The 26,833-nt window shown below is 44.4% G+C and overlaps 1 protein-coding gene across 1 annotated transcript in view; it reads left to right on the top strand.

Moving 5' to 3' along the window:
• DNER (delta/notch like EGF repeat containing) overlaps window positions 1-26,833 on the top strand; it is a 1,147,135-nt gene that overhangs the window by 1,106,397 nt on the left and 13,905 nt on the right. The window contains exon 12 of the mRNA XM_078668148.1: window positions 505-751. Within this exon, the coding sequence (XP_078524274.1) occupies window positions 505-751 (247 nt within the window). The remainder of the gene's footprint in view (window positions 1-504; window positions 752-26,833) is intronic.

Here is a 26,833-nt window from a genome sequence, read left to right as displayed (position 1 = left end):
GCAGACATTTGACGCGTTATGGTAAGCCTATCGCATGGTACCGCCGTGTTGAGAATACAACGTTAACACTGCGTTATTTTCCTGCGATAGACTGCGATGTGAAGAGTTGGGTTCAGCTAATTTTGTGGTAATTATCACACGTTCTCGGGAATATCCCCCTATGTTGGAAGAAAGTCTACTGATAGAGTGTCCCTGTAATTTAGTACGCCATCCAGAAAGTAGAAGTCATGTTTTTCTTTACCACCTAACTCTAAATTCGACCCCTAATCTGTGTTGTCTCCACTTTTTTAACAAAATAGGATTATACTGAGCCCTGGTGCTAAATTAGCCACTGTTTTCAGAGAAAATACAGGGAACAGCTGTCTTTTACTGTGTACTCCTACTTTTGTTTGATTTCAAATTGTTGTACAAAAGTGTTACCCAAAAATTGATATTTGAAAGTGTGAAAACTGTGAAGATACAGATTCAGCAAAATAAATGTCAAATACCTGCTTGTGTTTTCAGATTTGCAGTGGAAGTCTGGCCACGTGGCAGAGAGTCTCACAAACATGCCTCGCCACTCGCTGTACATCATCATCGGCGCGCTCTGCGTGGCCTTTGTCCTCATGCTCATCATTCTCATCGTGGGCATCTGCCGCATCAGCCGCATCGAGTACCAGGGCTCCTCCAGGCCTTCTTATGAGGAGTTTTACAACTGCAGAAGCATTGACAGTGAATTCAGCAGCGCCATTGCTTCCATTCGACATGCCAGGTATGTCAGGGGTGGGCTTGGCAAGGATACATTGTATTTCAGTGGATGATTGATTATGGTTCTGTCTACTGGCAAAGTTGCTACTGAAAAATAATGGGAAACAACCTTTACAACGCAACTTTTACAACACACTACCATTACAACAAAACTTTTACAACGCAAGATCCATTACAACGCATGCCATTACAACGCAGTCATTACAACGCATACCATTACAACGCATACCATCACAACGCATGTAATTACAACGCAGTCATTACAACGCATACCAGTACAACGCATACCATCACAACGCATAGTACCCTTACACTATCCAAAACGTACCCTACTGTTGCACCCCCTGGAGTTAGAATAGTCATTTTTACCCCTACACTATCCAACATTTACCTTACTGTTGCACCCCCTGGAGTTAGAAAAGTAATTTTTACCCCTACACTAGCCAACACCTACCTTACTGTTGCACCCCCTGGAGTTAGAATAGTAATTTTTACCCCTATACTATCCAATAATTACCATACATGCAATGTAATGGTATGCGGTTGTAATGGCATGCGTTGTAAAGGTAGTATGCGTTGTAATGGAATGCGTTGTAATGGTAGTTTTTAGAAAATGTGTTATAATGGTATGAGTTGTAATGGAATGCGTTGTAGAGGATTTTGTGTTGTAAAAAATGTGTTGTAATGGTATGCGTTGTAAAAGTAGGCGTTGTAACATCATACATCCAAAAATAATAGGCACTGATCTAGCTGCCCCAGTAAAATCCATAATGAAATTGATCTGATTTGCTAGTAGAGAGTTACTGTGGTATTCTTGTATATTAAATGCTGTAGTGCCAGCTGCAACCTCTCAGTATGTAGCTGACATTTCTGCTTTTTCATTTTCAATACACATTTCTCCACGGGAATCTGTAGTTTATTCCCCATCACAAATGCCTTTATTGTGCTTTTAAACCAGGCAACTTTGAAGGAACATACTTGGAAAGAGAGGTGGGTTTACAATGATATTGGTCTTCATATTGTGGCTAGGCATCAGAATTACAGGAAGCTTATGTGATGCGTAAGATGTATAAAGGTCTCTTGTCTGCAGCATGCAACAATATTAACAGTTGCCTATTACGTAGTGTGTGGAGTTCATGTCTGTGTATTTTATCTGTTACCTTTATCTCTCCCATTTACCTCTGAGACCTTAATGCAATGTGATTCAGTGCCTGTGATACACTAGATTTCACATACAATAATAGTGTTATGTTTCTGAGTATTACCAAAGATCTGAAAAAATAAACTAAATATCTCTCTGGTTGTTTATGATTTATTGCAAACTGTAGTGTACTCACAGGCAGGGTCTTAAGAGGGATTTCAGACATAATGAGTATCTGAGTCCAAGGCTCTGAATCATTGAGGGGGTGAGCACAAGTGAGCTTGTATGCTACAAGGTTGACTAAAATAAGAAACATCTTAAAGACTAGACCATGCTCACCCAGGCCAGCCTTTTTTAGTGCTCCTGGCCAATTATAGGTAGGCATTCTGCCTACTGTGTAGTGCCTTAATCATGCCCCTCCTCCTTGCTGTTTTTGTTAAATGTTAATGGTGGATGTACACAGCACAACTGCATGACAATCCCTGTTTCAATGCAACATGGATACATTCCTATGTCAGAGTGAATTCTGACCTAATGTAACTTCTCACTCACTGAAAGTTTCCATAAAATGTACTTGAGTGCTAACCGCTACTGCCCACCTTTTCAATTAAGGTCTGCCACTGCATAGCTGGATTTAAAAAACTCTGCGCGGTTAGATGCGAACATGTATACTCATATGTGTGCACCCATGTATTGGCTGAGCAAGTTTGACTACACCCTAAATCAGCACAGCGACCAGCATGTCACAGGTAGGATCTTGAAAAATTACTTAAGGCCTCTGCGACACTTATCATTTAATTGGGGATTCAAAAATACACTTCCCCATTTCTCACCTGATTATAGTGTGAGACTGTAGTACATTACTCTGAGTCTGAGTCTGTAGTGCTTCACGACACGTCCATGGTGCTTAACTGTATTCACTCTGTAGATGAAAGCTGCACCAGCATAATAACTTTGCTCAACTTACAGAAACAATTAAAGTCAGTCAGTCAAATATCTATATTTCACTTAGATTCCGAAGCACATATGAAACACACTTTGTATGTAGCTTGCAGCACTGGATGTGGAGGGGCTAGGTGGGTGCGGTTACTGTGCATGGGGCGAAGACCATCCTTTCTCTTAAAGAGTGGTCGCTCCTCAGCAACCCATTGTGGAGGGTCTTGTGTCTTGGCCAACAGGTGTGCTAGTTGCAAAGAGGTGTATGGCCAGGAAGTAGTGTTCCAGGGACAGGAGTCCAAGGCCACCAAAGGATAGATGGTCTGTGAGTTTGGATACGGCTAGACGGAGTTGGGCAGAGCCCCAGACAAAGGACCGAATTCGTGTCTAGGGGCACTGCGACGGGCAGCATCCCCAAGGTGTAGGTGAAACACAGCAGTGTTACCATTTGGACGGCTTGCACTCGTCCCCACATGGAGAAGCCCAGGAGAGACCACTTGTCAAAGTCGGTTTTCATTTGTATGATTAGTGGTGTCAGATTGTCTGCAACCATACTCTCCAGCCCTCTGTCCCCTCAGACTCCGAGGTATTTGAGTCGGCTTGCTTTCCAGCGGAAGGTGTGGTCTTGGATTGAGGCCTTCGTGGTGCCTGTGGAGAGTTATAGGGCCTTGCTTCATCCCAGTTCACTGTGAAGCCTGATATGGCCGCAAACCCGTTGATGGTCTCTAGAAGTGCCGGTACGGAGTGTGGGAGGTCTCTTTCGCGGATACCCACAGGGTTCTGCTGGAGGTCACTGATGTCTTGTAGTCTGTGAGATAAGAAGAGTCTGCCTTCAGTTTGGTTTTGCCCTGGGGAGAGCAATATCTCTGGACATTTAAACTTCAGGGTTTGCGGCCCGGGAAAGAAAGTCCAATGCCAAGGGCTATCAGGACCGGGGAGTGATCAGAGAGTGCAGCTTCTAGTATTCGGGACTCACCCACGAGTGCGATCACTGACTGGGATATGAGGAAGTAAGTAGTCTTGGCATGCCTGGATTCACTGGACCATCAATAGGAAAGTGTATTCCTTGTCCGCTGGGTGGAAGAAACGCCAGTGGTCCACAGGGCCATGATCTGAGGCTATATCACCCATCAGGGCTCTGTCCCCCTCGTTACCGTTGTCCAAGGAGCCTGTTCTGTCCAGCACCGCATCACAAGCAAGGTTCCAGTCTCCTCCAATGACATATCGGGTTGCCCCTATCTCCACAAGCAGACGGTTCAGGTGGAGAAAGAAGGAGCGTTTATTCCCTTTTGGGGCATACACTGAGCCTACGCACAGGGATTTGTCACCTAGCTTTAGCTTGACAAATGTGTATCTGCCATTGGGGTCAGACCAAGACTTAACAATGGAGGTGGGTATAGATTTGCAGATAAGGACAGCTTGCACTTTCACACTGCTGTGAAATGCTATTCCCACCCATTCTCGGCGTAGCTTATAAGACTCCAAGGCATCTAGGTGCGTCTCCTGTAGGAGAGAAGAATCCACCTTTTTCGTCCGGAGGTAGGAGAGTACTTTCTTGCACTTAATGTGGTGAGTGAGGCCGTTAACATTCCATGAGACTATGCGGAGTGGATGGGAAGGACGGGGGTGGTCATTACAATCTGAGTCTTGAGGGGTGGATGAGTGCGTCTGGTCCTGTACGAGTAGCACAGATGGGGTGGGATATCTGTGTTCATGGGGGAGGGAGCATAGTTGGGGGGTTGGTGTGCGTCCTTGGTGTAATGTGGGCAGAGGGGCAGCGTCAATAGATGTGAGGTAGGGCTAGGGTGGGGTCAGTACGAAGAGGGGTTAAGGGATCGGGTGGGGAATGAGTGGGAAGAGAAGAGGCGAGTTTAGGAGGGAGGCAGGTGAAGGGGAAGGTGGGGAGAGGTCAGGCAGGTGTGAGCGGCACATGGGTAAGGTTGTTATCGGGTGTCCCTCAGTGATGTGGGGAGGCAGTTGGCCAAGTATCTCCCATTTAGGTGTGGAGCAGAGGGCTGAGATTTGGGGGAAGGGGAGAAGGCAGTGGGGAGAGAAGGGTAGTGAGGTCAGGCACAGGGAGCGCAACTTAAGGGATGTAGAGCTGTGCGCTGAGAGCTTTTGGGCTTCTACGTGTCAGGGGTCCCTTCTGGCAGCAAAGTCTTCTAGAGAACATTCCAGTGGGCCATTTTGAATTTGTTGCCATTTGAGAATGCGGCGGGGAGCAGGAAGGATTCAGTGTCTTGCAAAGGTGGGTCCACCACAACAACCGTGGTGCCAGTGTCTCAAAGCCTACCGGTGTGTGATTGCTGGCTATACTGGTATGGTATGAATGTGCAGAGAGGGCCCAGGGGGAAGACATTTAGTGAGAGGCAGGGCCAATGCTGCATGCTTAGGTAGGGACGCTGGTCAGCTGTGTCGTCACAGGAGGCACAACGGAGAGGGGCTGGTGCAGGCATAATTGCGTCTCAAATGTTGGGATAGGATATCATGGTCTCTTTATCGGCTGACAGGCTCATGGGCTCATGGTCAGACGAGGTAAAGGGAGGGAATTGAGTGGTCTCTGGGGTCAGTAAGGCTGAGGGATCTGGGACGTATGCGGTCATGGCTGCTGCCTTTAACCGCGTGTGGGAGAGGCGGGTGGTGGTGGATCACGGCAGGCGGCTATGTAGAGGGAAAGGGCATTATGACCAATCAGGGCAACTTGGCTATTGGGGGTCTGGTGTCACACGCTTGATAATGTGGGTGTGTGTGGTCAGGTCAGGACGATGATGCGGGGGAGGGTATACTCGAAATGAGGCATCCCATGGAGAACAGGACATGCATGGCATGTGGAGCATATAGGCTACTGGCGGCATTCAGACAACAGTATGAACATTTGTAGATAGAGAGGAGGAAAGATAGAGAGAAACAAAATTAAAAACATTGTATAACAAGTAGTCAGGTATTCAGCAGTCCATTGCATGCATTCATCGGGCATCCGGGCGACAATCTTCTTCACCTCAGGCAGGAATAGGTGACCCTGGCAAGCACAGCTCAGGATACTTCTGCGTCCTCTGTGGTTTCGGGGGAGCGTGACTTGTTCCTGACATGCTCCCGCATAAGAGCAGCCATCGCTTGGAGGGCCTGAGTCCTGTCACCCAGGGAACGGGCACTCCTATCCAGGCCTCTGCCCCTGAAATGATAGTCTCCGTAGTTCCACCAGTGTCCACCAGAAACTGATGGGAGGGACAATGTTAGGTGGAGGGAGCTGTCTCCCAGGGCGAGGGCGGTTTGATCCATGTCCTGGGAAGTAAGCTTTCCTGGAAGAGCCAGAGGTCCTCTGGGTCATAGAAGTCCTTGGAAACTCCCTCCTTGGTGGTCTGAAGGTGTGCAGGTTCGAAGAGTCCATACTTAATGTACAGCTGCTTAAAGAGAGACCGAATGGAGAGAAAGGCTTTGCAGTGTTCATTGGTTTCTTTGGAGAAGTCTGCATCTATCTGGATCTCGTGGCCCTCATATGTGTGGTGTCCATAGATGCGGGCCACTGTGATCAATTGGCGGTCTTGGTCATGGCACAAGAAGTAAGAATTGTGTAGTTGTGGGCTCAGAGGAGTTCCTTCGAGAGGCGGCACTATACGGTGGGCTCTCTACATCTCCAGTGGCGGATCAAAGGTTAGGCTGGTAAGTTTTGGCAGGATGGCTCCAAGGAAGGCTTTGTCTTCGGGGCCTCCCACGTTTTCTGGTAATCCAAAAAAATGAATATTGTCCCAGCGACTTCTGTCTTCCATGTCCGTAAGCTTGCTACAGAGGTAGTAGAGTTCTTGGTCTCATTCTGGAATAGTTGCGACAGGCCTCAATTATAGAAATACATTAAGCCAGACCATCCATACGATTTTGAAATTCTGCGATGTCTGCGCAGATGGACTTGGTTTCTGCAGTAAGGGCTGATAAGGACGTCTCCATGCCCTATAGCAATCAGCCCACAGCTGAGATTTCATGAAGTAGCCATTACATAGTGGCGTCCAGGGAAGAAGCTATGGCAGGCTGGGCAGTGTTCAATGTCGGAATAGTGTTGTGTGCGCTGAGGGTGGAGCAGCTCTGTTTTGCTGTTTCCGTGAAGAGAGGAGAGGAGCGGTCTTGCTGGTTTGCCTGTCGTCTTGCCAGAAGGCATCTCTGAATCACTTATCAGGGCCTCGATACAGGTGGGCAAGCTTTTCCGTTGGCGTCCCTCAGCTGGCAGACAGCAGGTGTGGGTGCACATGGACAGCCTCAAGTTAGGGGAGATGTGTACGTCAGCCGAGTGGTCTGGGCAAATATGTCTCCTGAGGTCTCAGGTAGGATGATGGGGTGGTATGCTCCACTGTAGAGGTATCCATGATGTTCGGGAAGCCTTAGCAGTATGAGGTGGTCTTTATAGGATACCGGAGGCTCTTCAGCAATAGGGCCCGAGCTTCCAATAGTTCTGGCAAGAGGGGGGATCTGGTAGTGTCACGGACTTTTCAGAGTGTGTATGTACAGTGTCCTCGCCAGGGGGGGCACCCTGCAGGTGTCCGGAGGCCTCCTTCTCCGTACTGATCCTTGGTTGTCATGGCAGCCCACCTGCGAGCAGTGTAGACCGGGGCCAATGGACACTCCCCTCAGAAGGACAAGATGGTATAACAGGGTCAGAGGTCTGGGGCATCCGGGGCGTGCAACGGGCAGTGGATGTTTGCCTGTTGTGCCATTCAACCAGGGTCTGACTGCTCTGGCCGTGGGTCACCGCTCCATCCTAGCGCCCACGGGCGTGTCCGTCAATACGTCTTCCAGTGTAGGGTCCACCCCAGCAACTGCGTGTGTATTGTTGTGCCACTTGCAGAGTTCACTGTATACTGAGAGGGGGGAAGGTGAGGTAGAGGCTCCCCCACTGTGGCGTTAGTGAGACAGTCGGGGTTGACCCCATCAGGGTGGGGCTCAGCATTTAATTGGTTTGCAGAGTGGGGGGACCAGTGGCACCAGCATCCCCATTAGTAGTGCACCCATACAGCTTACCTTGCTACGTGTGGGAGGCTCAGGAGGTCTTCTTGCTCCACAGTGCATGCCAGAGGGGGCCAGCCCGAGTGGAGGGTCCCCTCTGCAGGTGATTTTGCTGGATTCTGAGGGCCTCATTCATCCACTCCTTCGGGACCCGCCACCGCAATTAAGTGGGCAGGGTTGCTGCTGCCCGTGGGCCTTGGCCGCTCCCCCGGACCCTTCGTTGTTCAGCCCCAGTGAGCTAGGAGGAGGTGGAGGGGCAGGGGGTTGAGCCTTCCTGATCCAAATCTCCTAGATCAGGTTCTGGAGGCTCCCCAGAGTAGGCGGTGGTGCGGCTGGAGGGGACGGCAGGAGTGAGGTTCCGCGCAGGCCCACAACTTGGGCGGGGGAGTTGCCTACTGCAATATGTGGCTCGATCACATGGAGTAGGCCCAGTTCAGGGCCCGATTGCGGTGGTCGGATTGGAGCTCTTCTCCAAGTTCAAAAACACCCACACCGGCTTCCAAGTTCACCCGCTGCAAGGATCCAGCAGGCACGGCTCGAATATGGATCTTCGGAAGCCCTCACCGCCTTCTGGGGTCCTCTCTGACACGTAGCTCGGGATTCAAGTGGCCATTGCCATTTGTGGCCAGATCATGCCCCCACCGCTTTCAATCTCAAGTGCTTACTACATTCGCCTTCCCAGCCAAAACGCACACAGGCAGATGCCCCTGAGTACATTACTCTTATAAAATTGATAATCGGGCCTTCAATAACCATCTTCGCCACAATGGACCACAACTTAGAATGAGAGACATAATCAAATGCTGCTGAATATCCATAAAAGCAGAAATAACCTGTCCCGAGAGAAGCTCTAGGTTCAGGCAAGCCAACACCCCTGATTGTTTGCAGTAGAGGAGCCCATGGAAAAACTTATGTTTGTCCACCTCAAGGAAAACCGATTTTTGGTGGCTAACACTGGCTTAGAAACCACAGTTCTGTTGCTTTTTAATAAACCCTGCACTCTTAGGGAGCAAGACAGCCAGGCATTGTCACTAAACCCTGAAAAAGTCAGTGAGCCATTTACCAATTAATAAAAAGGCACTGATATAATCAATCGTAGTACCTCTATCTGGGTCCCCAAAGGTGCTAGCCAAACACTCTCTGGGAATCCACCTTGTTATTTATTACTAGATTCATTTTTACCAGGAGACCATTCAAAGAGTCCCCTTATTCATTGTGTTCAAAATGAACCTACGACTCTCCTTCATTGTCCTTTAGCCCACAAGCAGATTTTTCAAGCCTTGGGCAGTGATGCACATTAAAATCGCCCATCTAAATTACATTGAAAACTTTGGAATGGTGGGATTGGATGGTCCTCAACTGTGACTCTAGTGAACACGCTACCTGGGCTATATTTCCGGTACAGCGGTTATTGCAAAAGTAAAAAATTAAAAGATGCAAATCTTTGCACGTTTCACAAACCAAGCAATGGAAGTAAGGAGAGACACTGTGAAATGTACACACGCTTCCCAAGCAGGTGTTAAAAAAAAATTGAGGAGGCCACCTTTTGCTCTATTTGCCCTAGAAGGCATGGCAGGAGTATGGAAGGAACGAAAACCATTAAAAAAACTGGGCTCTAACTCACGTTTCCTGCAAGCATATTACATCATACCTACCAATTATCCTCACCCATTCTAAATTTTCCAATTTTATCCTCATACCCACAATTTTCAAGGATACAAATTTCATGGCCTTGTCTGAGCCTGCAGACCTGTCTTCGAATTGGCCTCTCCGTACTCGCCCCCCCTCCCCCATTAGGCTTTCGCTCCTTATCACAAGGGCGATTTGTGAATAACCCCGTGATATACTGTGAGGTGTTTCTTCAACAAAAGGTGGACAAGGATGGATAACAAGTGCTTACTACCACAGGACTACTATTAATCGAACCTGAATACACATATTCACCCCCCCCCTCTAACTATTCTACACAGGGGGCCATACAATACCAATTAAGGCTGGGGGCGTAAATCTACGTTTGACAAATCAGACAGTGAAGGAAACAATTGAGGTAGGAACAGCAGCGCTCCACAGATCTGGATAGCAAAAGCCCTCGCCTGCCCCTCACACTTTGTAAATGTTGATAAAAATAGCACAATGGCACAATGTTGATTTTCCCAACCAGTGTATCAATTGCTGCACCAGATTGCAATAGGCGATTAACTAAACCAGGGTATTTACAGTTGATTACAACACAGTCCCTGTTAAATTGTTGTCTAACCCAACCAACCTGATAAACAGAATGTCACTAAAAGCTCTCATTATAAAGTCAGAGTTAGAAGACCGCCAATGACAGACTTCGTTTTTAAGTTCGGAAGTGTGTTCCTCCCTTGTAGATTGCAAACACAGTACGTCAGTTAACCTAGCTACATATGGGCAGCATTTAGGTGGAAGATTAGGGCATGACTTGTTGGGAAAGGTAATTAATACCTGGCACATCTCCTGATAGAGAAACAGCCTGCACCCCAAATTTTCATTGGGCCCCCACACTATTAGATCCTGCAGGCTGAACACCCACCTCATTCGTAGAAGAAGACTAGGCGTTCTTAGCGGGTGTAGGACCTCACATGATGATATGGCATGAGGCAGGATCAGTACTCAAAGGGGAAACCCTGCTAAATCCTTTGTCTCGGGCAGAGATAACTGAGCAATAGCATCCTCCAGATTTTGTATCAGAGGCATTAGAGGTTAGATACAGTCAGCCACTGTAGCTTTTATTATATCCAGCAGCCTAGACCATCAATATTGACCACACAGCGCCAACAGCAGCACCAGAGGTAAAGGTGCCATTTAAATAGCGTGCAAGGCCAGAGGTCAAAGGACCATTTGAGCAGAATGGAGCAGACTCTGGAGGAGTGGACTCAGATGGCTTTTTGCAAGGGGACCACTAACGATGGAGCCATTCACGCTATTTCTTAGAGGGACAGAATTGGCTACAGCAGACCCCGGGACTGGTGTTTGGTGAATCAACCAATTATTCAGTTGGTCTCGTAACACAGGCTCGGAACCATCCTCCCATACTGCTGCCATCTGGTCATCCATCTGGTCATCAGCTGTCTGAGGAGGGGAGGGGCTAGAGGTCTCACCTAGGTTGAAGGATAGGTGTCGCTCTGCTGGATCGATTTCTTTTGCGAGGACGCCCGCTGCCCTTGTTAAAAGAGTCAAGAGTTGTGACAGTTCTGCAAACCTGATTAGGGTTCACATCCCCCAGTCTTGGTCCCCAGGAAGCTTTCGCTTTACCATGATGTAACTAACAGATACAATGAAGTGCCATAGTGGTGTGATTAAAGCACTATCTGTTCCTCACCACCTAACAAAACTCACCATGCAGCAAGATGGAAGAACCAAGAGGGGTGGCCCAACCTGATCTCCTCAACTCACGGGTGCATGAAAGGTCTGCCTTTGGCCCGCGGTATGGGACCACACATCGTCTTAAATAGATGATCGGCTGCAAGTGAGATGACAACAAGAGATTAAGGGGCTTGTAGTCCCCCAGCAGTGACAGTGGTACCCGCAGCGGCTCATCCCCAGCACTTGGATGGTGGCACAAGTCCACCTTCACAGACCGGTTGTCAGGTCCAGAGAGCAGGACTCCTTAGGTCACTCCTGCTATTGGAGAAAGTAGTTTCAGTGCAGGCACAGCCCCTTTCCTATGTTCAATAAGGTAATAAGTGCAAATATGATGTTAAATTGCCCCTCACGTTTATCTTCCATCTTCATCCTCCTATACTTTTCATGATTTTTTACTCCTATTTCACTTTATCTTTTTTCCACCACTGTTCTCTCCTTTACCTCACTTTCTTCTTTCCTTCACTTCCCGTTTTTCCCATTTCTCTCTCTACCCACCTTGGCTGATTTCACAGCCATGTTCTTTTTGGGTTGAAGGCTCATGGGAGGAGGTCACACTTGAACCTAGCCACCTTCAGCAAATAATAGTTCTGCTAGGGCATTTTCATGTACAAATAGGCACAATATGTATGTATGTGATATTTCTATAGTGTAAGCCTAGTAGGAAGGCAAAGGAGCACTGTGCAGGTCAAACAAACAGATAAAATCATCAGTGTTCCTTTAAGGTGAATGCTAGCACCTGAGACATGAAGAGGTTTTGCTACTGCTTTGAGATGTAACATTGTAGAGGTGCGTCTTCACGTCTTTCCTGAACTGAAGAAGGGTTGGGGAGGTTCTGATGGCGTGAGGATGTCTTTCCAGATCCACAGAGGATGTGTGGCTGGTGATAAGTAAAGCAAAGATCTGTCACTTATCAGTCTTCCAGCTCTTAACTGTTTCAAATCCTAAGATACCCTACGCTCTTTAAGCTCTGTCCCCTAGCTTGGTGAAGATGCCGGCACTATGCCTTAGGCACTTTGGCTACTGATAATGACCTCACTGTTTTCCATTAGGAACCACATTCTACATTTCAGTTAGTTGTATCTTATTTGATGTCATATTTTCAAATCTATTTTTCTCAAAACAATTGATTTGTGGTGCACTGCTCACGTGGTTCTATTTCCTCACCCTGTCCTTCACAGAAATTATAAGCATTAGAACTGCAATTATATTTTTCCCACCTACTGCAAGGATTTCACACTTAGCCAATATATATTTTATATAGGCCTGGCATCAAGAAGTTCAAGCATAGTATAGTTATCCTTTCAAATAATAATCTTTCATGATAGATTTAGAAGCTGTCTGTGGCAAAAGCACCTTGTCGATTCTTGAACTTGTGAACGTAGTGTACAAATGATTCGACCAGATGCTGTTGTGTCTTCTTCTGCAATCAGGGATTAATGAAATCTACTTTTGACTGTTAATGCAAAGTTCCACATAGGATACCCCCTTCTACCATAAAATGTGGTGGCAAATAAATTCACGTCAATCTATCATTGTGTAGTTGGTAAATCTTTGCCAGATTTGATTACATCATTTGAGAGAAGACACTTTCTTCGAGGTTCACACCAGCCTCCAACAGACTCTTCCTCTCCAAACTCATTGGAAGATCACCTTTGCCCTGCTCTCTGCCTTCCTCAAGGAACACAACTTAATTTCAGGTTAGAACTGTAGTAGGGATTCTGTCGTGGCCAGGGCATTGTCCATACCTGTGTATGTAGAGGCCGAAATTTAGAGATTTATCGCTCCACACCCCCTCCTTGATTGTAAGAGGAAGCTGGCCTACATGGAGCATGGTAAATGCAAAGGTTACGTACCAGAAGCATATGACTTAACAACTCTGTGAAATAAGACAAATACCTAGGCATCAGTCTGCTAAAAAGGCACTTGCTTCCAGTGGAGCAGCGGGTGCAGTTTAAGGCACTGTGCATTATGCACCGATCAATTTATAATAAAGGCCCCTTGCTGTTACAGCCTCTACCCATACCTATATCCCTGCAGACCACTGAGATCGTCCTCAGCCCATCCTCTGACAGTTCTGAAGAGCCTTAGATCAAGATGGGTAGGCCGCTTGGTTGCCTCCATGGCCCCCAAACTATGGAACTCATCATGGATTGGATTATTCCACCAAGCCCACAAATTTCCTTTCCGAAAGTCATTGAAAACCTGCTTGTTCATGAGTTAGCCCCCTCCCATTCTGTTGCAGATTGGCCTGTTCCGAGTTGGTTCTAGCGCTACGAAGCCTCTGGGTAGCCATGCGCTCTACAAGTCTAACAGAATAGAAGAGGTCAGTGTGCTGGTATGCCTAAACTGTGGCCCCCTTCTTGACTTCCACCCCCAGTGCGGGTACACACTAGCTAGTGTAGCTATGTGCTTTGTAAACTTGTTTATTATTATTATTTTTAAGTGCATGACCTCAGCTCTAGTAGTGTTTCTCGCTGGCACTATTCCTTGCTACTTTTTTATCCTTGTTTAGTAATATTCAAATGTCCCAGTGACATCCTCAAAACTGTCAGATCTATTGACTGTGAAGAAGAGCACAAAAGTTTTCCCTCACGCATTACTGCGTCATCCAGTACCATCTCTTGTTGTGCTCTTCATTTCATTGGTTTACAATTTTAAAAAAAATTACAAAACACACAAATCAGACTGATCCAATGAAGATTGATTCGGTCCAGGGAAGACATGGCTTGGCAGTTCGGGCTGGACTGTTCCCATGAGGTACAGGGTCAAGGCTGATTTGCATATGGCCATGTCTGAACTGGGGTGGTGTGGAGTGCAAAAAAACGATGGATTTAGGCCAAGATCTCTGTACTGGGGTGAATGTATGACATTGTTCTGCATTCTGTCCATCAACTGTTGTTTTTGCATTTGTCACCCCGAGTCGGACGGGTATCCTCAGACGTGAGTCCCGTGCTCTCCACACCACTGGAGTCAAACTATCCTGGCTGATGACGGCTGATAGCCAGAAACCGGTCCTAGGATGCTTGATTCTGGTCCAGGGAAGACATGGCTTGGCAGTTCCGGCTGGACTGTTCCCATGAGGCACAGGGTCAAGGCTGATTTGCATATGGCCATGTCTGAACTGGGGTGGTGTAGAGTGCAAAAAAAGATGGATTTAGGCCCGGATCTCTGTACTGGGGTGAATGTATGACATTGTTCTGCATTCTGTCCATCAACTGTTGTTTTTGCATTGATCCAATGAAGAACCAGAAATCATTCTGTTAGCTTTCTTCCAACCACAAAAGGACCTTTGACTAATTTGCTTCATAGAGGAACCATATGAATCTCACAATAGCCAGTTGAACTCCTATATGACCAAATGAGTCCAAGCTGATGTGGTCTAAAAAGCCCATTAAAATAGATCCTCTTAGTTATACATATGTTTCTAATACCCCAGTCCATCCAATTACATAATCCCAATTATCACCCAAACCTGGAGCCAACTCGACCGAATCTTGTCATGGATCACGCATTTGAGCCAAAGTGTGAGATTAGAAAGTACCAGACAGTGTATTCTCTGACAGGTAATACATATGAACTGGGTAGCGTCTTTTTGAGGCTTCTCAGCTGCCTTTAAGCAGGTTGTTTCAGTCAGGATTGACCCATCAGTTGTGGTTGGTGGCAGTGCCACATTACGTTTTACTAGTTGAAAGGTATGGGATGCCGGAGCCTGGGTACCCTCACGGGTGATTAGTCATGATTTCAAAGTACTGATTGATTGACTGATTGATGCTTTTTCTCGCTCAGTGACTAATTAGACTAACATGGGGTCCGGGTGACCAAAGAGGACTCCTTCATCAATCCTGCATATAGTTCATAACTATAGTCCTATGTGAGCCCTAGCTTTAGGAATGAGCAATAAGTGTAGGTTGTTTATTAATCTTAAGAACTTGAAGTGAAACATTCATCAAATAGTCATTAAGGTAAGCGCCAGAATATTTTAACCACAATATCATCTTATAGAAACATTAGGGGCTATTCACATTTAGTAGTGTTTTTAGTAGTACTACAATAGTACTACTAAAGTACTACATAATGCTAATCACAAGCCTAAAATTGAAAATCTCTAAATTCGCCTCTCCTATCATTTCTATTGGAAGAGCCTCACACATGAAAGTTTATTACTCAGTCGTAAATGTGGGAGGGATCAAGGGGAGTGACTGGAAAAAGGGGCATACCTACTAGTACATTGGAGGGGTTTAGAAATGAGTAAGGAGTGGGTTTGGAAGGGGTTAGGGAGGGATATGCATCCACCCACAAAAGAGTAAACCATTGCTATTCACAAACGGCACTTCTAAAGTTACTACACCCAACACAAGACCTAAAACAGTACTCAATCACTCCAACTCAGAGCTGGGGTAAGTCCAGCAACACAAATGCTCAACCACTGTTATTACAACATCCTCCCATAGCAAATTATGGAGATAGGGACTTCAAATAAAACCTCAGAGGAAACAATGCTAAGTTAAATTAGATTATTACAAATATTTGAAAATATAATGTATTGTTTAAACGAAACTAAAAAGAAAGCATTTTATTTATTAATCAATTATAACCTATTTTAGCACTAAAATAATATATATATATATATATATATATATAAACACATGCATACATATTATTCTAACATTAACTTTTATTAAAATGTAATTACATTTTTAAAATGAATTCTGTACATCAATTAATACTTATTAATGCATAATAAAAACAATGGGCCTTATTACGATGTCGGTCAGAGTTGTCTCAGACCGACACCGTCTCAGACTCGAGACCAACCAACCTGAGGTTGGCGGTTCCGACCGCCTGATTACGATGCGGCCAAACTCAGTTGGGTTGGATACTGACTTTTCTTTATGGATGCTGTGTCACAGCTGTAAACTGTCCGTAATACAGGCTCCTATAGAGAAAAGAGGGGGGGCATGTAAAACCCTGCATCCTGTGGCAGGCACCCCTTGGTGCCTGGCACACCATGTAGGGACCCTGCACCCTGGACCCTGTGGCAGGAACCCTTTGTGCCTAACTGGCACACAGTGCAGGGTTTTCCAAGGGGGGTACCCCCTCGACCACCAACCATAGGCCGCAGGGTGAAGGGAGCCCTGCTAGGGGCCCCCAAAATTGCTTTCTGACAACCTTTCCGCATTGGAAAGGCCGGCACGGAAAGGCTATGGGAAACCAACATCAAAATTCCAACAGCTGTAACACCATCAATTGAGGATTTCAAGAACCGGTCGGAACCTAGTCGGAATGACCAGCCGGTTTACGATGGACCGACATCATAATAATCATGTGGTCAGACCGCAAACCGACTGTGTCGGTCAGAATGCCTCTGACTATCGGCCCCTATATGCTTTTTACTTTAGGCAAGAATTAATTTTTTTATTCTAACTTTAAAAAAATAAGTTTGATTTAATATAATATGCTTACATTAGTTAAAGTTAATTGTATTGCAGCATGTTTTTAATTTTTGTTCTACATTTTTTATAAATAAATAACATGAATTTACATTAATATTTAACTTATTCTTTTTTTCCGAGTTGAATACTCTTTTTTACTTTTCCCTATACTTTACCACTGGGAGACTCCACAGTGAGGGTGGAGATCATCCTATGGTGAAATATAAGGAGCATTACAAATGTCTGTTATACTTTATAATATATGAGTTACAATATATTTTATGTTACAAATTAATCTAAAATATGTTTATACAAGTATTTTAAATGTAGAACAAAAAATAACTACAGCACTATTCACCTAATTTTGATTTAAATATAATTAATATAACATATTTTAAGTACATTAAAAATGAACAATTATATTTATTTATGTTTCTTAATATTTTAAACAATGTAATTTAATTTAACAGTATTTGCTATTGGGTTTTATTTTAAGTCCCCAACCCCCTTATTTCAATGGACGGTGTTGCAATATCAGTGATCATCAATGTGGTGCTGGACTTACCACTGTTTTTTTTAACAGAGGTAACTTTCACATGTAAATTTGGCACACAAATGAGTCAACACATTTGAGTATCTAGCCACTAATTTTTTGGGAATAGGCAAAAGTAGAATGGTAACTCAACAGAGTAAGAGTAAATTACATGTGAAATGACTCCCAAGTGTAAGTTATCTTTCTGAATAGCCCCAAATGTTTCCTAATGTAGTTTACTACAATATAGCCCCATTTAAGCTAATAAAAAATCTACACTCAGTTGGGACATATTTTGAATCAATAAGTGTATTAGACTATATTTTTTATATATTTATCCTTCTATTAAGAATGTGGATATATGAATTCATTTTGACATTTCAGCCTAATGACCATTTTGAAAAGACACATTTAATAAAAATGGTACTTGACCTCATTGTAACTCTTCCATTATTCATCAATTTTAGAATATTGCTTTAATCTCATCATAAGGGTTGTGCATAACATAATAGGATAAAACAACTGGGTGATGGAATAAGAACATGTAAAGTTTTGAGATAGTGAACTCCTTTATACATTTTTTTACTGATGTGTCACATTTTCTCAAATTCTAAGCTAGTTTGTTTCCTGTGACCAGTGGTCATTGTACCCCTTAAAGGCTGCATTTATTTATTGATGGGAGAGGAGTACAATAGCATTCAAGTAATTTTAGAATTTTCAGGTGTGCCGCATCTGGGTTTCATAATCATAATATCCATAATCTCTCAAATCTCCATAACCTCCATATGATGTTTGTGGAATACTCATATTAGCACATGCCTCATGGAAACAGCAAGCAAAAGCACCGTCCACTGGAGGGAATTAAAGAAACACTGCCGGTTGGAGCACATGTCCCAGAATGCAACTATAAAAGATATCAATTGGAGGATCAAAATTTAAATTAGGACATTATGCTGTGGACACCAACGATGTGTAAGTTGCAGACTTACTTTTGATAAATGTATTTGTATTTGTACATGTTTATTGTTCAAATGCCCATTTTTCTTGTGAGAATACTGATTCTCGGTAGTATTTCACATTGGTTTTCATTTTATGAACCCGTTCCAAGATGGCCCCCATTTTGGTGCTTGGTGTTTGTTGGGTTTGGTCCCTTATCGATGTCTACCATTGTAACAAAACTTTATTTAATTGGAATTGTGTGTTGCTGGTCGGAAACACTGACGAAGGATAACGCCGAAACGTTTGTCTGTTGCTGAAAATAAACCGCTGCTGACTGCTGCCACCTGAGTGCTGTTTTCCTTTCCCGATGCGGGAGGGTTTTGAGCATACTATGTTGCGGGCGTCCACGGCACGCTGACAGCACCCGCTCCAGACTGCCCGAGTGGTTTTGTGGAAACTGAGCGTTGGAACTTTTACAATCTCGAGCACCGCCGTAGCTGCGTAAGGGCATAAGAGAGGACCGGAGTGAAGCAACACAGCGTTATCTCTCCATGCACCAAACGGGACCCTTGAAACCCGTCTCACTGGTGAGTCCCCCCTTTCCCCTGTATCTATAAGGATATTGCAGTGGATTGACGGCAGAGCGTCTAGGAGGGCGGCAGTCGGAGCAGGGCTCGGCCGAGCTAGTCACGAGCGCAACAAAAAGTGATACTGACCACCACCTAACCACAAATATGAACATGCTTGGTGAAGAAGAGCGTTGCGCTCTCGCACAGGACATGTTTAGAAAGTGCGATAAGCCAATAACAGCGACGGCCTCACCCTCAGATTCGGGAACGGGAAATAGTAGACTGAACGAGGCAATGTTCAAACTGGAGAAGTTGCACGAGCGAGAGATTCGGAAGTGGTGGGAGGCCACCAGCTTGAGCAGTTACATCGAGGAGAAACGTGTACCACGGGGGCTAAGGGTGTATACAGTGCCCTCATATGAGCATCCAGACCCCCAGCTACTAACGGACTGGCAAGAGCAGACAGCATCGTACTGCGAGGGCATTCTTAAGCTCTTGGTTAAATACGCATGGAGCGACAGAGACAAGGCACTGGCTGAAATAATAACCTTGGAAGACGAGATTGACAAAGAGGAGGATGTAGCCAAGGTCCAAGAACTTAAGGAGGCAATGAAAATACGCCTGATTAGATACCAACAAAAGATAATGATGCGCAAGCAGGAGAAGTTTGAGCGTGATGAAAATGATTACCGCCAGGGACATGTCCTAACGTTCGCCAAAAAGTACGATGCGCCCAGAAAAGCCATGAACCAGGGAGCCCAAGTTACACCCTGTTCGAGTGCAGCAACCTCGGAATCTGATGTAACAGCTGGGGAATCAAGTCATGAGCAGCGGGGCCCCGTGCATGAACGCAGAAGAATGGCTGTTCCTTTTCACGCCGAGTTTCAACTAATACGACAAAATTGGTTGAGGGGGGGAAAGAACAAGCCCCCAGAGCAACAAGAAAAAGGAGAACCAGGAGATCAGGGGGTGGCGGCAAAAGGAAGAGGAAGGGGCAGAGCAAAGCCCCAGAACTGGACCAGTCGCAACAAAAAGAAGTAAGGGCCAACAAGGAAGCAGGGGTGACCAATTTGACCGTGGTCAACCTTACGAATAGAGTCCTCACCAATGAACAACATGAACTCCTGAGCCTGGGGCTCACCTTTTGCCCGAATACCAATTTGGAATATACGCAAACCAAAATAGACCTTTTCCGGTTTACCAGGAAATTGAAATTACATAAGTACTTCAAGTTAAGACCACACATCAAGGGACCATCGAAACATGGGACGAGATTGACGGCTACTGATGCTTTGATAGGCACAGATATGCCATGCATTGAAGATATGGAAGCTTTGAGAACTGAGATTGAACCAATACAAGTTAAAGGTACGGATATGGTGCAAAGGGCGGCAATACAGGGGATTGAACAAGAGAGGGATGAAAGCCATTTTAAACCCCTTTCTACATTTATCCCACAGTCGCCATGGGACGCTATTGATGCCTTTGCTGAGGCCATGACAATGGATTTAGTAAAGCACAGGAAGGTTACCAGTACGAACATTCGTAACATCACAGAACCACAGAAAAAAGCCCTGCAAGATTTGATGAACAACAAGAAAATTGTTATGAAACCCTCGGATAAGGGGGGAAATGTTGTTCTGATGACGAGATCCTATTATCAACAGGAAGCAATGAGGCAACTCTCGGACAAAAAGTATTATACCATCACTACTAAGGAAGCTTATGAATCTAGTATCAGGGAATATGATGATTTGGTTCTAAAATGGTACAACCTCTCCATGTTAGGGAAGGATGAACATATCTTCCTGCGCAGTAACAACCCCATGACGCCGACGTTCTATCACTTGCCCAAGCTGGACAAAAACAATATCTCTCCCCCAGGCCGTCCCATTGTGGCTTCCATCGACGGATTGACAGAAAACATGTCCAGATTCGTGGACAATTACATCTTTCCCCTTGTCTTGAACTTGGAATCTTACATTCAAGACACTAAAGACTTCTTAAACAAAGTGGCTGTTATGGACTGGGAGCCTGACTATCTATTCTTGGTGATGGATATCACCAGTCTTTATACCATCATTGATCACACTCACGGCCTAGCTGCTATTGAACATTACCTAGGCAAACGTCAAATCCGTTTTGCACAACATAATGTCATGATCCTAGAATTCGTGCAGTTCTGCCTAACACACAACATATTCTTGTTTGAAGATAGGCTATATAGGCAAATCTCTGGGACGGCGATGGGCACCTGCTTTGCCCCCAGCTATGCGAACTTGTTCGTTGGCTGGTGGGAGGAGCAGGTGCCCAGAAGCTGGAAGGAAGGCCAGGAGAGTGGGAAGGTGGTACACTGGTACCGCTATATCGATGACTTGTTCATCGTGTGGCAGGGGACCAGGGACACGGCAGAGAAGTACATCCAATCTCTTAATGACAACAGCTACAATGTGCATCTGTCTGGGACAATTAGTGGGGTGGCAGCCAACTACTTGGACCTACGGGTGTACGTTGAGAAAGGCCATGTCCACACCTCGCTGTATCGTAAGGAGACAGCGGGGAATTCTATCCTTTTCGCCAAAAGGGAACACCCACCTAAACTCATCAAGAGTATCCCCTATGGGGAACTCTTGAGAATCAAGAGGAATAGCACCCAAGATCGGGAATTTGAGGCGGCTGCCTCAGATTGTCTGGCCCCCTTCCGCCTAAGAGGGTATGATGAACCACTACTGCAGAACACACTGAGGAGAGATAAGAGGATCCCCAGGGAGGACCTGCTCAAACCCAGAAAAAAGAAACCGGGTGGGAACAACACCAATGAGAAGGGCATGTTTAGGATGATAACACCTTACTCCATGGGGGCCGGCAACCTCAAAGCAATGATGCGCAAGAATTGGCACATCTTGCTTACTGATGAAGTGCTGAGAGAAGACTTGCCACCACTTCCCCTAGTGACCTTTAGCAAGGCTAGATCTTTGGGAGATATGCTGGTGCATAACCATTTGGAGGCCTCTATATTCAGCCCAAAACCCTTAAGGAAATGAGTGGGTTATTTCCCTGTGGAAAGTGCAAAGCGTGTGCTAATAGCCGGAGGGTGCTCCACTATGATATCCCTGATGCAGGCAGAACCAACAAGATCCTTAAATTCATCACGTGTAGCACTGTCCATACTGTGTACTGTCTAGTATGCCCTTGTGGCTTACGCTACATCAGTAGTACTATCAACCATCTCAAGCTAAGAGTGCTTGAGCATCTTAGGGCAATAGACAGAGTAGACCCCTCCTACCCAGTAGCCCCGCATTTTGCCGAATACCACAACAAAGATAGAAACAAGTTACGTTTCTTCGGGCTAGACCATGTTCCATACAACGCACGGGGTGGGAACAGACTGAGAAGGCTACGACGCCTTGAATCAAGGTATATCATTGATTTGTCCACTAAGCACCCGAAAGGTATGAATAGCGGGGAGTATATGGCAGTCCACCATGGTAAATAATAACTACCTTTATCTACTGTAACAGATTATGGATGACTGCTTATATTATCTGGCTCTGCTCCTACTGCTATTGGCTATGAACATAACTGAATGTCTTATTTTAGGATTATGTTCTGAAGCTGTGATTTGTTGATATGATGCTGATGTCTTGATTAAGTCCTATTTCAATTTACCTGATTGAACCGTTGCATTGTTTATGAATTATTCCTCAGAAATTGTATATGAAATTCTCATTTTGAAATCTTTTGCAATATTTTTCCTTGATTAAGTATTCTAGTCTTTTTCCTTTCCCAGTGGCAGGGGTTTGGCTGTTTTCACTTTATGGTGGTTATTTTATCTTCTGCAATCGCCTGATTATATTTATGCAATCATGTATCGCAGTCAATTTATGTCTTATGATATGCGTTGAATATCTCTGCATAATTCCTAGCATGTGAATGCGTATATATATCTTTTGCATGGTACGCGTCTGTTAAGGGACATATGCCGATCCACGGCTTTATGATATGTATTTGTAAATTTTTATTGTTCAAATGCCCATTTTTCTTGCGAGAATACCGATTCTCTGTAGTATTTCACATTGGTTTTCATCTTATGAACCCGTTCCAAGATGGCCCCCATTTTGGCGCTTGGTGTTTGTAGGGTTTGGTCCCTTATCGATGTCTACCCTTGTAACAAAACTTTATTTAATTGGAATTGTGTGTTGCTGGTCGGAAACACTGACGAAGGCTAACGCCGAAACGTTTGTCTGTTGCTGAAAATAAACCGCTGCTGACTGCCGCCACCAGAGTGCTGTTTTCCTTTCCCGATGCGGGAGGATTTTGAGCGTACTAATATGTATATATATATATATATATTCACTGAAAAAACCATAGGTTATAGACCATATATAGTTAGGAATTAGCATTTAAAAAACCTTATTTTACTCACACAAAACCATTGAAATTCCATATATAGTTAGTTGCACTAACTATATATTGCGCACCCGCAATCCACTGCTGATCATGTCACATATTACATCATTCATGACATGGTCAGTGACATCACTGATGACATCACTGATGACATCTCAAATGACATCACTGATGACATCACTGATGACAACATCCAGTGACTATGTTTCTGTAAAGTTAAAATATGTCTTACATATTGAAGAATGAGTGGATGTATAAGTGTCTGGACGAAGGATTTAGTAGGTGCATGACTGAATGTATGAGTGAGTGATTAAATGTGTCTCACTGAGTGCATGGGTTAGTGACTAAACTGTCTTAATTTGTGCATCATTATGTCTGTTGTTCTGTAAACTGCTGCATGTGTTGATCAGTAGCTATATGAGTAACTATATGGGTTATTGATTGATTGCCCAAGTATTTGCATGGGAGACTGAGTGTGTGTGTGGCTGGATGGGAGGTGTGTGACTCTGTACAGATCAATGTGTACTTGTATCAATGATTGTATAAGAGAGTAAGTATGTGTTAGTATATGGTTGAAAACGTAAGGTGCTCTATGTTTAACTGTATAGAGTAGAAAATGGAAGTGTGATTGATTCTTTACAGGACTGACTAGGTGTGTGAGTAACTCCATGGATGAGTGGCAGAGTGTGAGTGTCTGTATAGGTGTATGAGTGCATATGATTGTGTTGTAAACATGAGTGATTGTATGTATGAATGATTGTATGGGTGAATGAGTGAATGTGTGTGTAGACGTAGGAATCAGTGAGTACGTATGTAGTAACTAGTATTGGTGTGTCAATGGTTTCAAAAATTATACTCTGTTTTTAACACTGGGTGAAACAGAGGTTATATTAAAATGTGAAGAGATGCATTGTATTGTCACATGAATAATATCATCAGTGATGTGGTCATTGATGTCAAATGAGATGTCATCAGTGATGTCATCAGTGATGTCATTTGAGATGTCATCAGTGATGTCATCAGTGATGTCACTGACCATGTCATGAATGATGTAATATGTGACATGATCAGCAGTGGATTGCGGGTGCGCAATATATAGTTAGTGCAACTAACTATATATGGAATTTCAATGGTTTTGTGTGAGTAAAATAAGGTTTTTTAAATGCTAATTCCTAACTATATATGGTCTATAACCTATGGTTTTTTCAGTGAATTTTCAAGGTTTTGTAAATGCTAATTCCTAACTATATATGGTCTATAACCTATGGTTTTTTCAGTGAATTTCAATGGTTTTTTAATAGCAAATATCATAAGCTGTCGAATGTCAAGTACGTGGTAAGTGAAAAAAAATTCGTGTTTATGCACACTGATCTGCTTTGAATGGTGCCCCCCCCCCTCATTTCTATTAGGAGTACTCTCTCTTTGCAGATAGTGAAAGGTAGTTAACGCAGGCCTTTGCCCCCGTTGTAATCCGTCGTGCCTGCTTCTCTCTCCATTTGATTGATTGTTATCCAAGTATTTACTGTTTTAGAATTAGTTCTCTTTGGTTCATTCTCTATTTACAAACAAACACAGAGTCGCAATACTCTGTTTAGTCTTTGCAGATAACGAAAAATCGTGTAAAAAAAAGAAAAGGAATCGAGCAAAATCAGTAGGCCACTAATGGGATCTCTTTTTGACCTCGCTAAAATAGAAACATTAGGAACAACCCCTCATGACAAATACAAAACTAGTGAGATGAACTGAACTCCACACAATGATGGCTGCAAAACAGCTCGGCTCCGCCACCCACCCCGCCCAAAATAACGATAAAGAGCGGCTGCCATGATTGGTTGCGGAATGGCCACGACGGAGCTACGAAATGATGCTGCTCTCATGCTAACCCCAGCTTCAGTCTGAAACATCCAGAAACACTGTAGACTACCAATTCGATCAGTTCCGGTAGCGCCCCAATGTAACCCGGTAGAGAAGAACTAGCCCTCCCCTCTTTGACTGATGGTTCTTGTTGCCTGTCCCTTCTGTTGTCATTTAACAGAACTATTTAGCCTGCTGAAAGGGGTTGTGTTCCGACCGCTGGTTGGTGGAGACATTTTGACTATATTCTGGACCTGCGTTGTCGCGTAATGCGTCATATGACGCGCCGCGTTAGCGCATCCGGAAGTCATCCGGGGCGCGCAGCGCGTAACGTAAGCATAACAAGTCATGTGACTTGTTAATAAAACTTTTCATTGGTTCATTTTACTTTTCTTATTGTAATGATGAAAGGCTTGGTCATATGACCTAAAAATTACGCTTTTCATTACTTCCGAACATTATTTTTTCTTAAATATATGTTATAATGTTCCAGGCTAATGTACTTTCCCGGAAATTTTACAACTGTCCTGCAAGTAAAATATATTCTTTTTTCGAGAAAAAGAGCGTTTCTTCGTCCCATGATGGAGCCGTTGAGCAAAAGAGGGTCGACCTGCTGTCTTAGTCGCCGATACGCCTGAATATGAGATTCTTATCGATCACTTTATGTTGCAGGAATAGAAAACACAACAGCCCTTGACCATTTATCTTTACTGCGTTCCTTCGTATTATACCTTTTACCCTTCATGTAATTGGTCTGCTTTATTTCACTTGCCTTTTAATGATTCTAAAACAGTGACTATTATTACAAACTTTACCAATGTATATACTACTACCATGTTTTCTTTTAAAAACCTTTATTGTGAAAATTTCATTATACAAATACGAGCCTATAACCACGTGGGCCGGCCACGGAGCAAACTGTAATCGTATGTGATGAGTAGACATTTACACTGTAGAGGAACGTAACGGGCGGGCCATTAGGTTGCAAGAACTAAGGTGTCTAACAGTTACGGAATCGGTGGACGTACATTTTATAATTAAAATACGACAGGGCCAGTTACAATAAAATTATCTAGATATACATTTGCGGGCAAGTACCATGGGTGACGTTAATTCGAACTTTCAACAGTACAGTAATCAATAACACATCAGAACTTAATATCAATAGGGATGTCGAAATATTCAATCAATTCTCGTCCCCGCCCGCCATGTGCTTCAAAACTGCATACGTATCTCGTGATTTCAAGGTTCTGCAACCAGTACACAACAAGGAGTTACGAGTCCCATTTATTCCGGCGCCATTTTGGGCGAGGACGGGCAGGTCCAGGATATAGTCAAAATGTCTCTACCAACCATCGACTATGATGATGTTCATATGCTGTATTTATTAGAGTAACACTCATCTGTCCACATGAAATTAATTTGCCACAATCTAAACATGTCATTTTAATCTTTCCAAAGTTCTTCTAAAAATTTGGGACCGTTTCCCTTGCCTCTGAAGCTCTCAGTGCCACTTCTTTGATGAATGTACTAGCAGGTCAGGGGTTCTCCTCCAAATCTCTCTTTTATGCAGCACTATAATTAATTGGTGCCACCTCTCCATATGACGATGCATGGTATAGTTACCACAACTATATATTTTTTCGGTTCCTCTGGAGAGTTCATCGTGGCAGATGAAGCGTGTAACGTACCGGGCATTTACCTTTTTTTGCATGTACAGGAAAGGAAAAAAAAATCGAGCGTCCGAGTTCTAATGTGTCCCAGGGCCATTTTAGTGGAGGACATGATACAGCGATAATGCCCTGGATAAGGACACTTCCTTCGGGCACCCCACGCCGTCTTTCGGCGCAGCATTGTAGGATGGCCACACCAGTGCGGCAACTTGCTAGACACC

The sequence above is a fragment of the Lissotriton helveticus genome, chromosome 11, assembly GCF_964261635.1.
Source record: "Lissotriton helveticus chromosome 11, aLisHel1.1, whole genome shotgun sequence".
NCBI classification, from domain to species: domain Eukaryota; kingdom Metazoa; phylum Chordata; class Amphibia; order Caudata; family Salamandridae; genus Lissotriton; species Lissotriton helveticus.
Note: the sequence above shows the minus strand (reverse complement) of the source record. Positions and strands in the feature narration are given on the sequence as shown.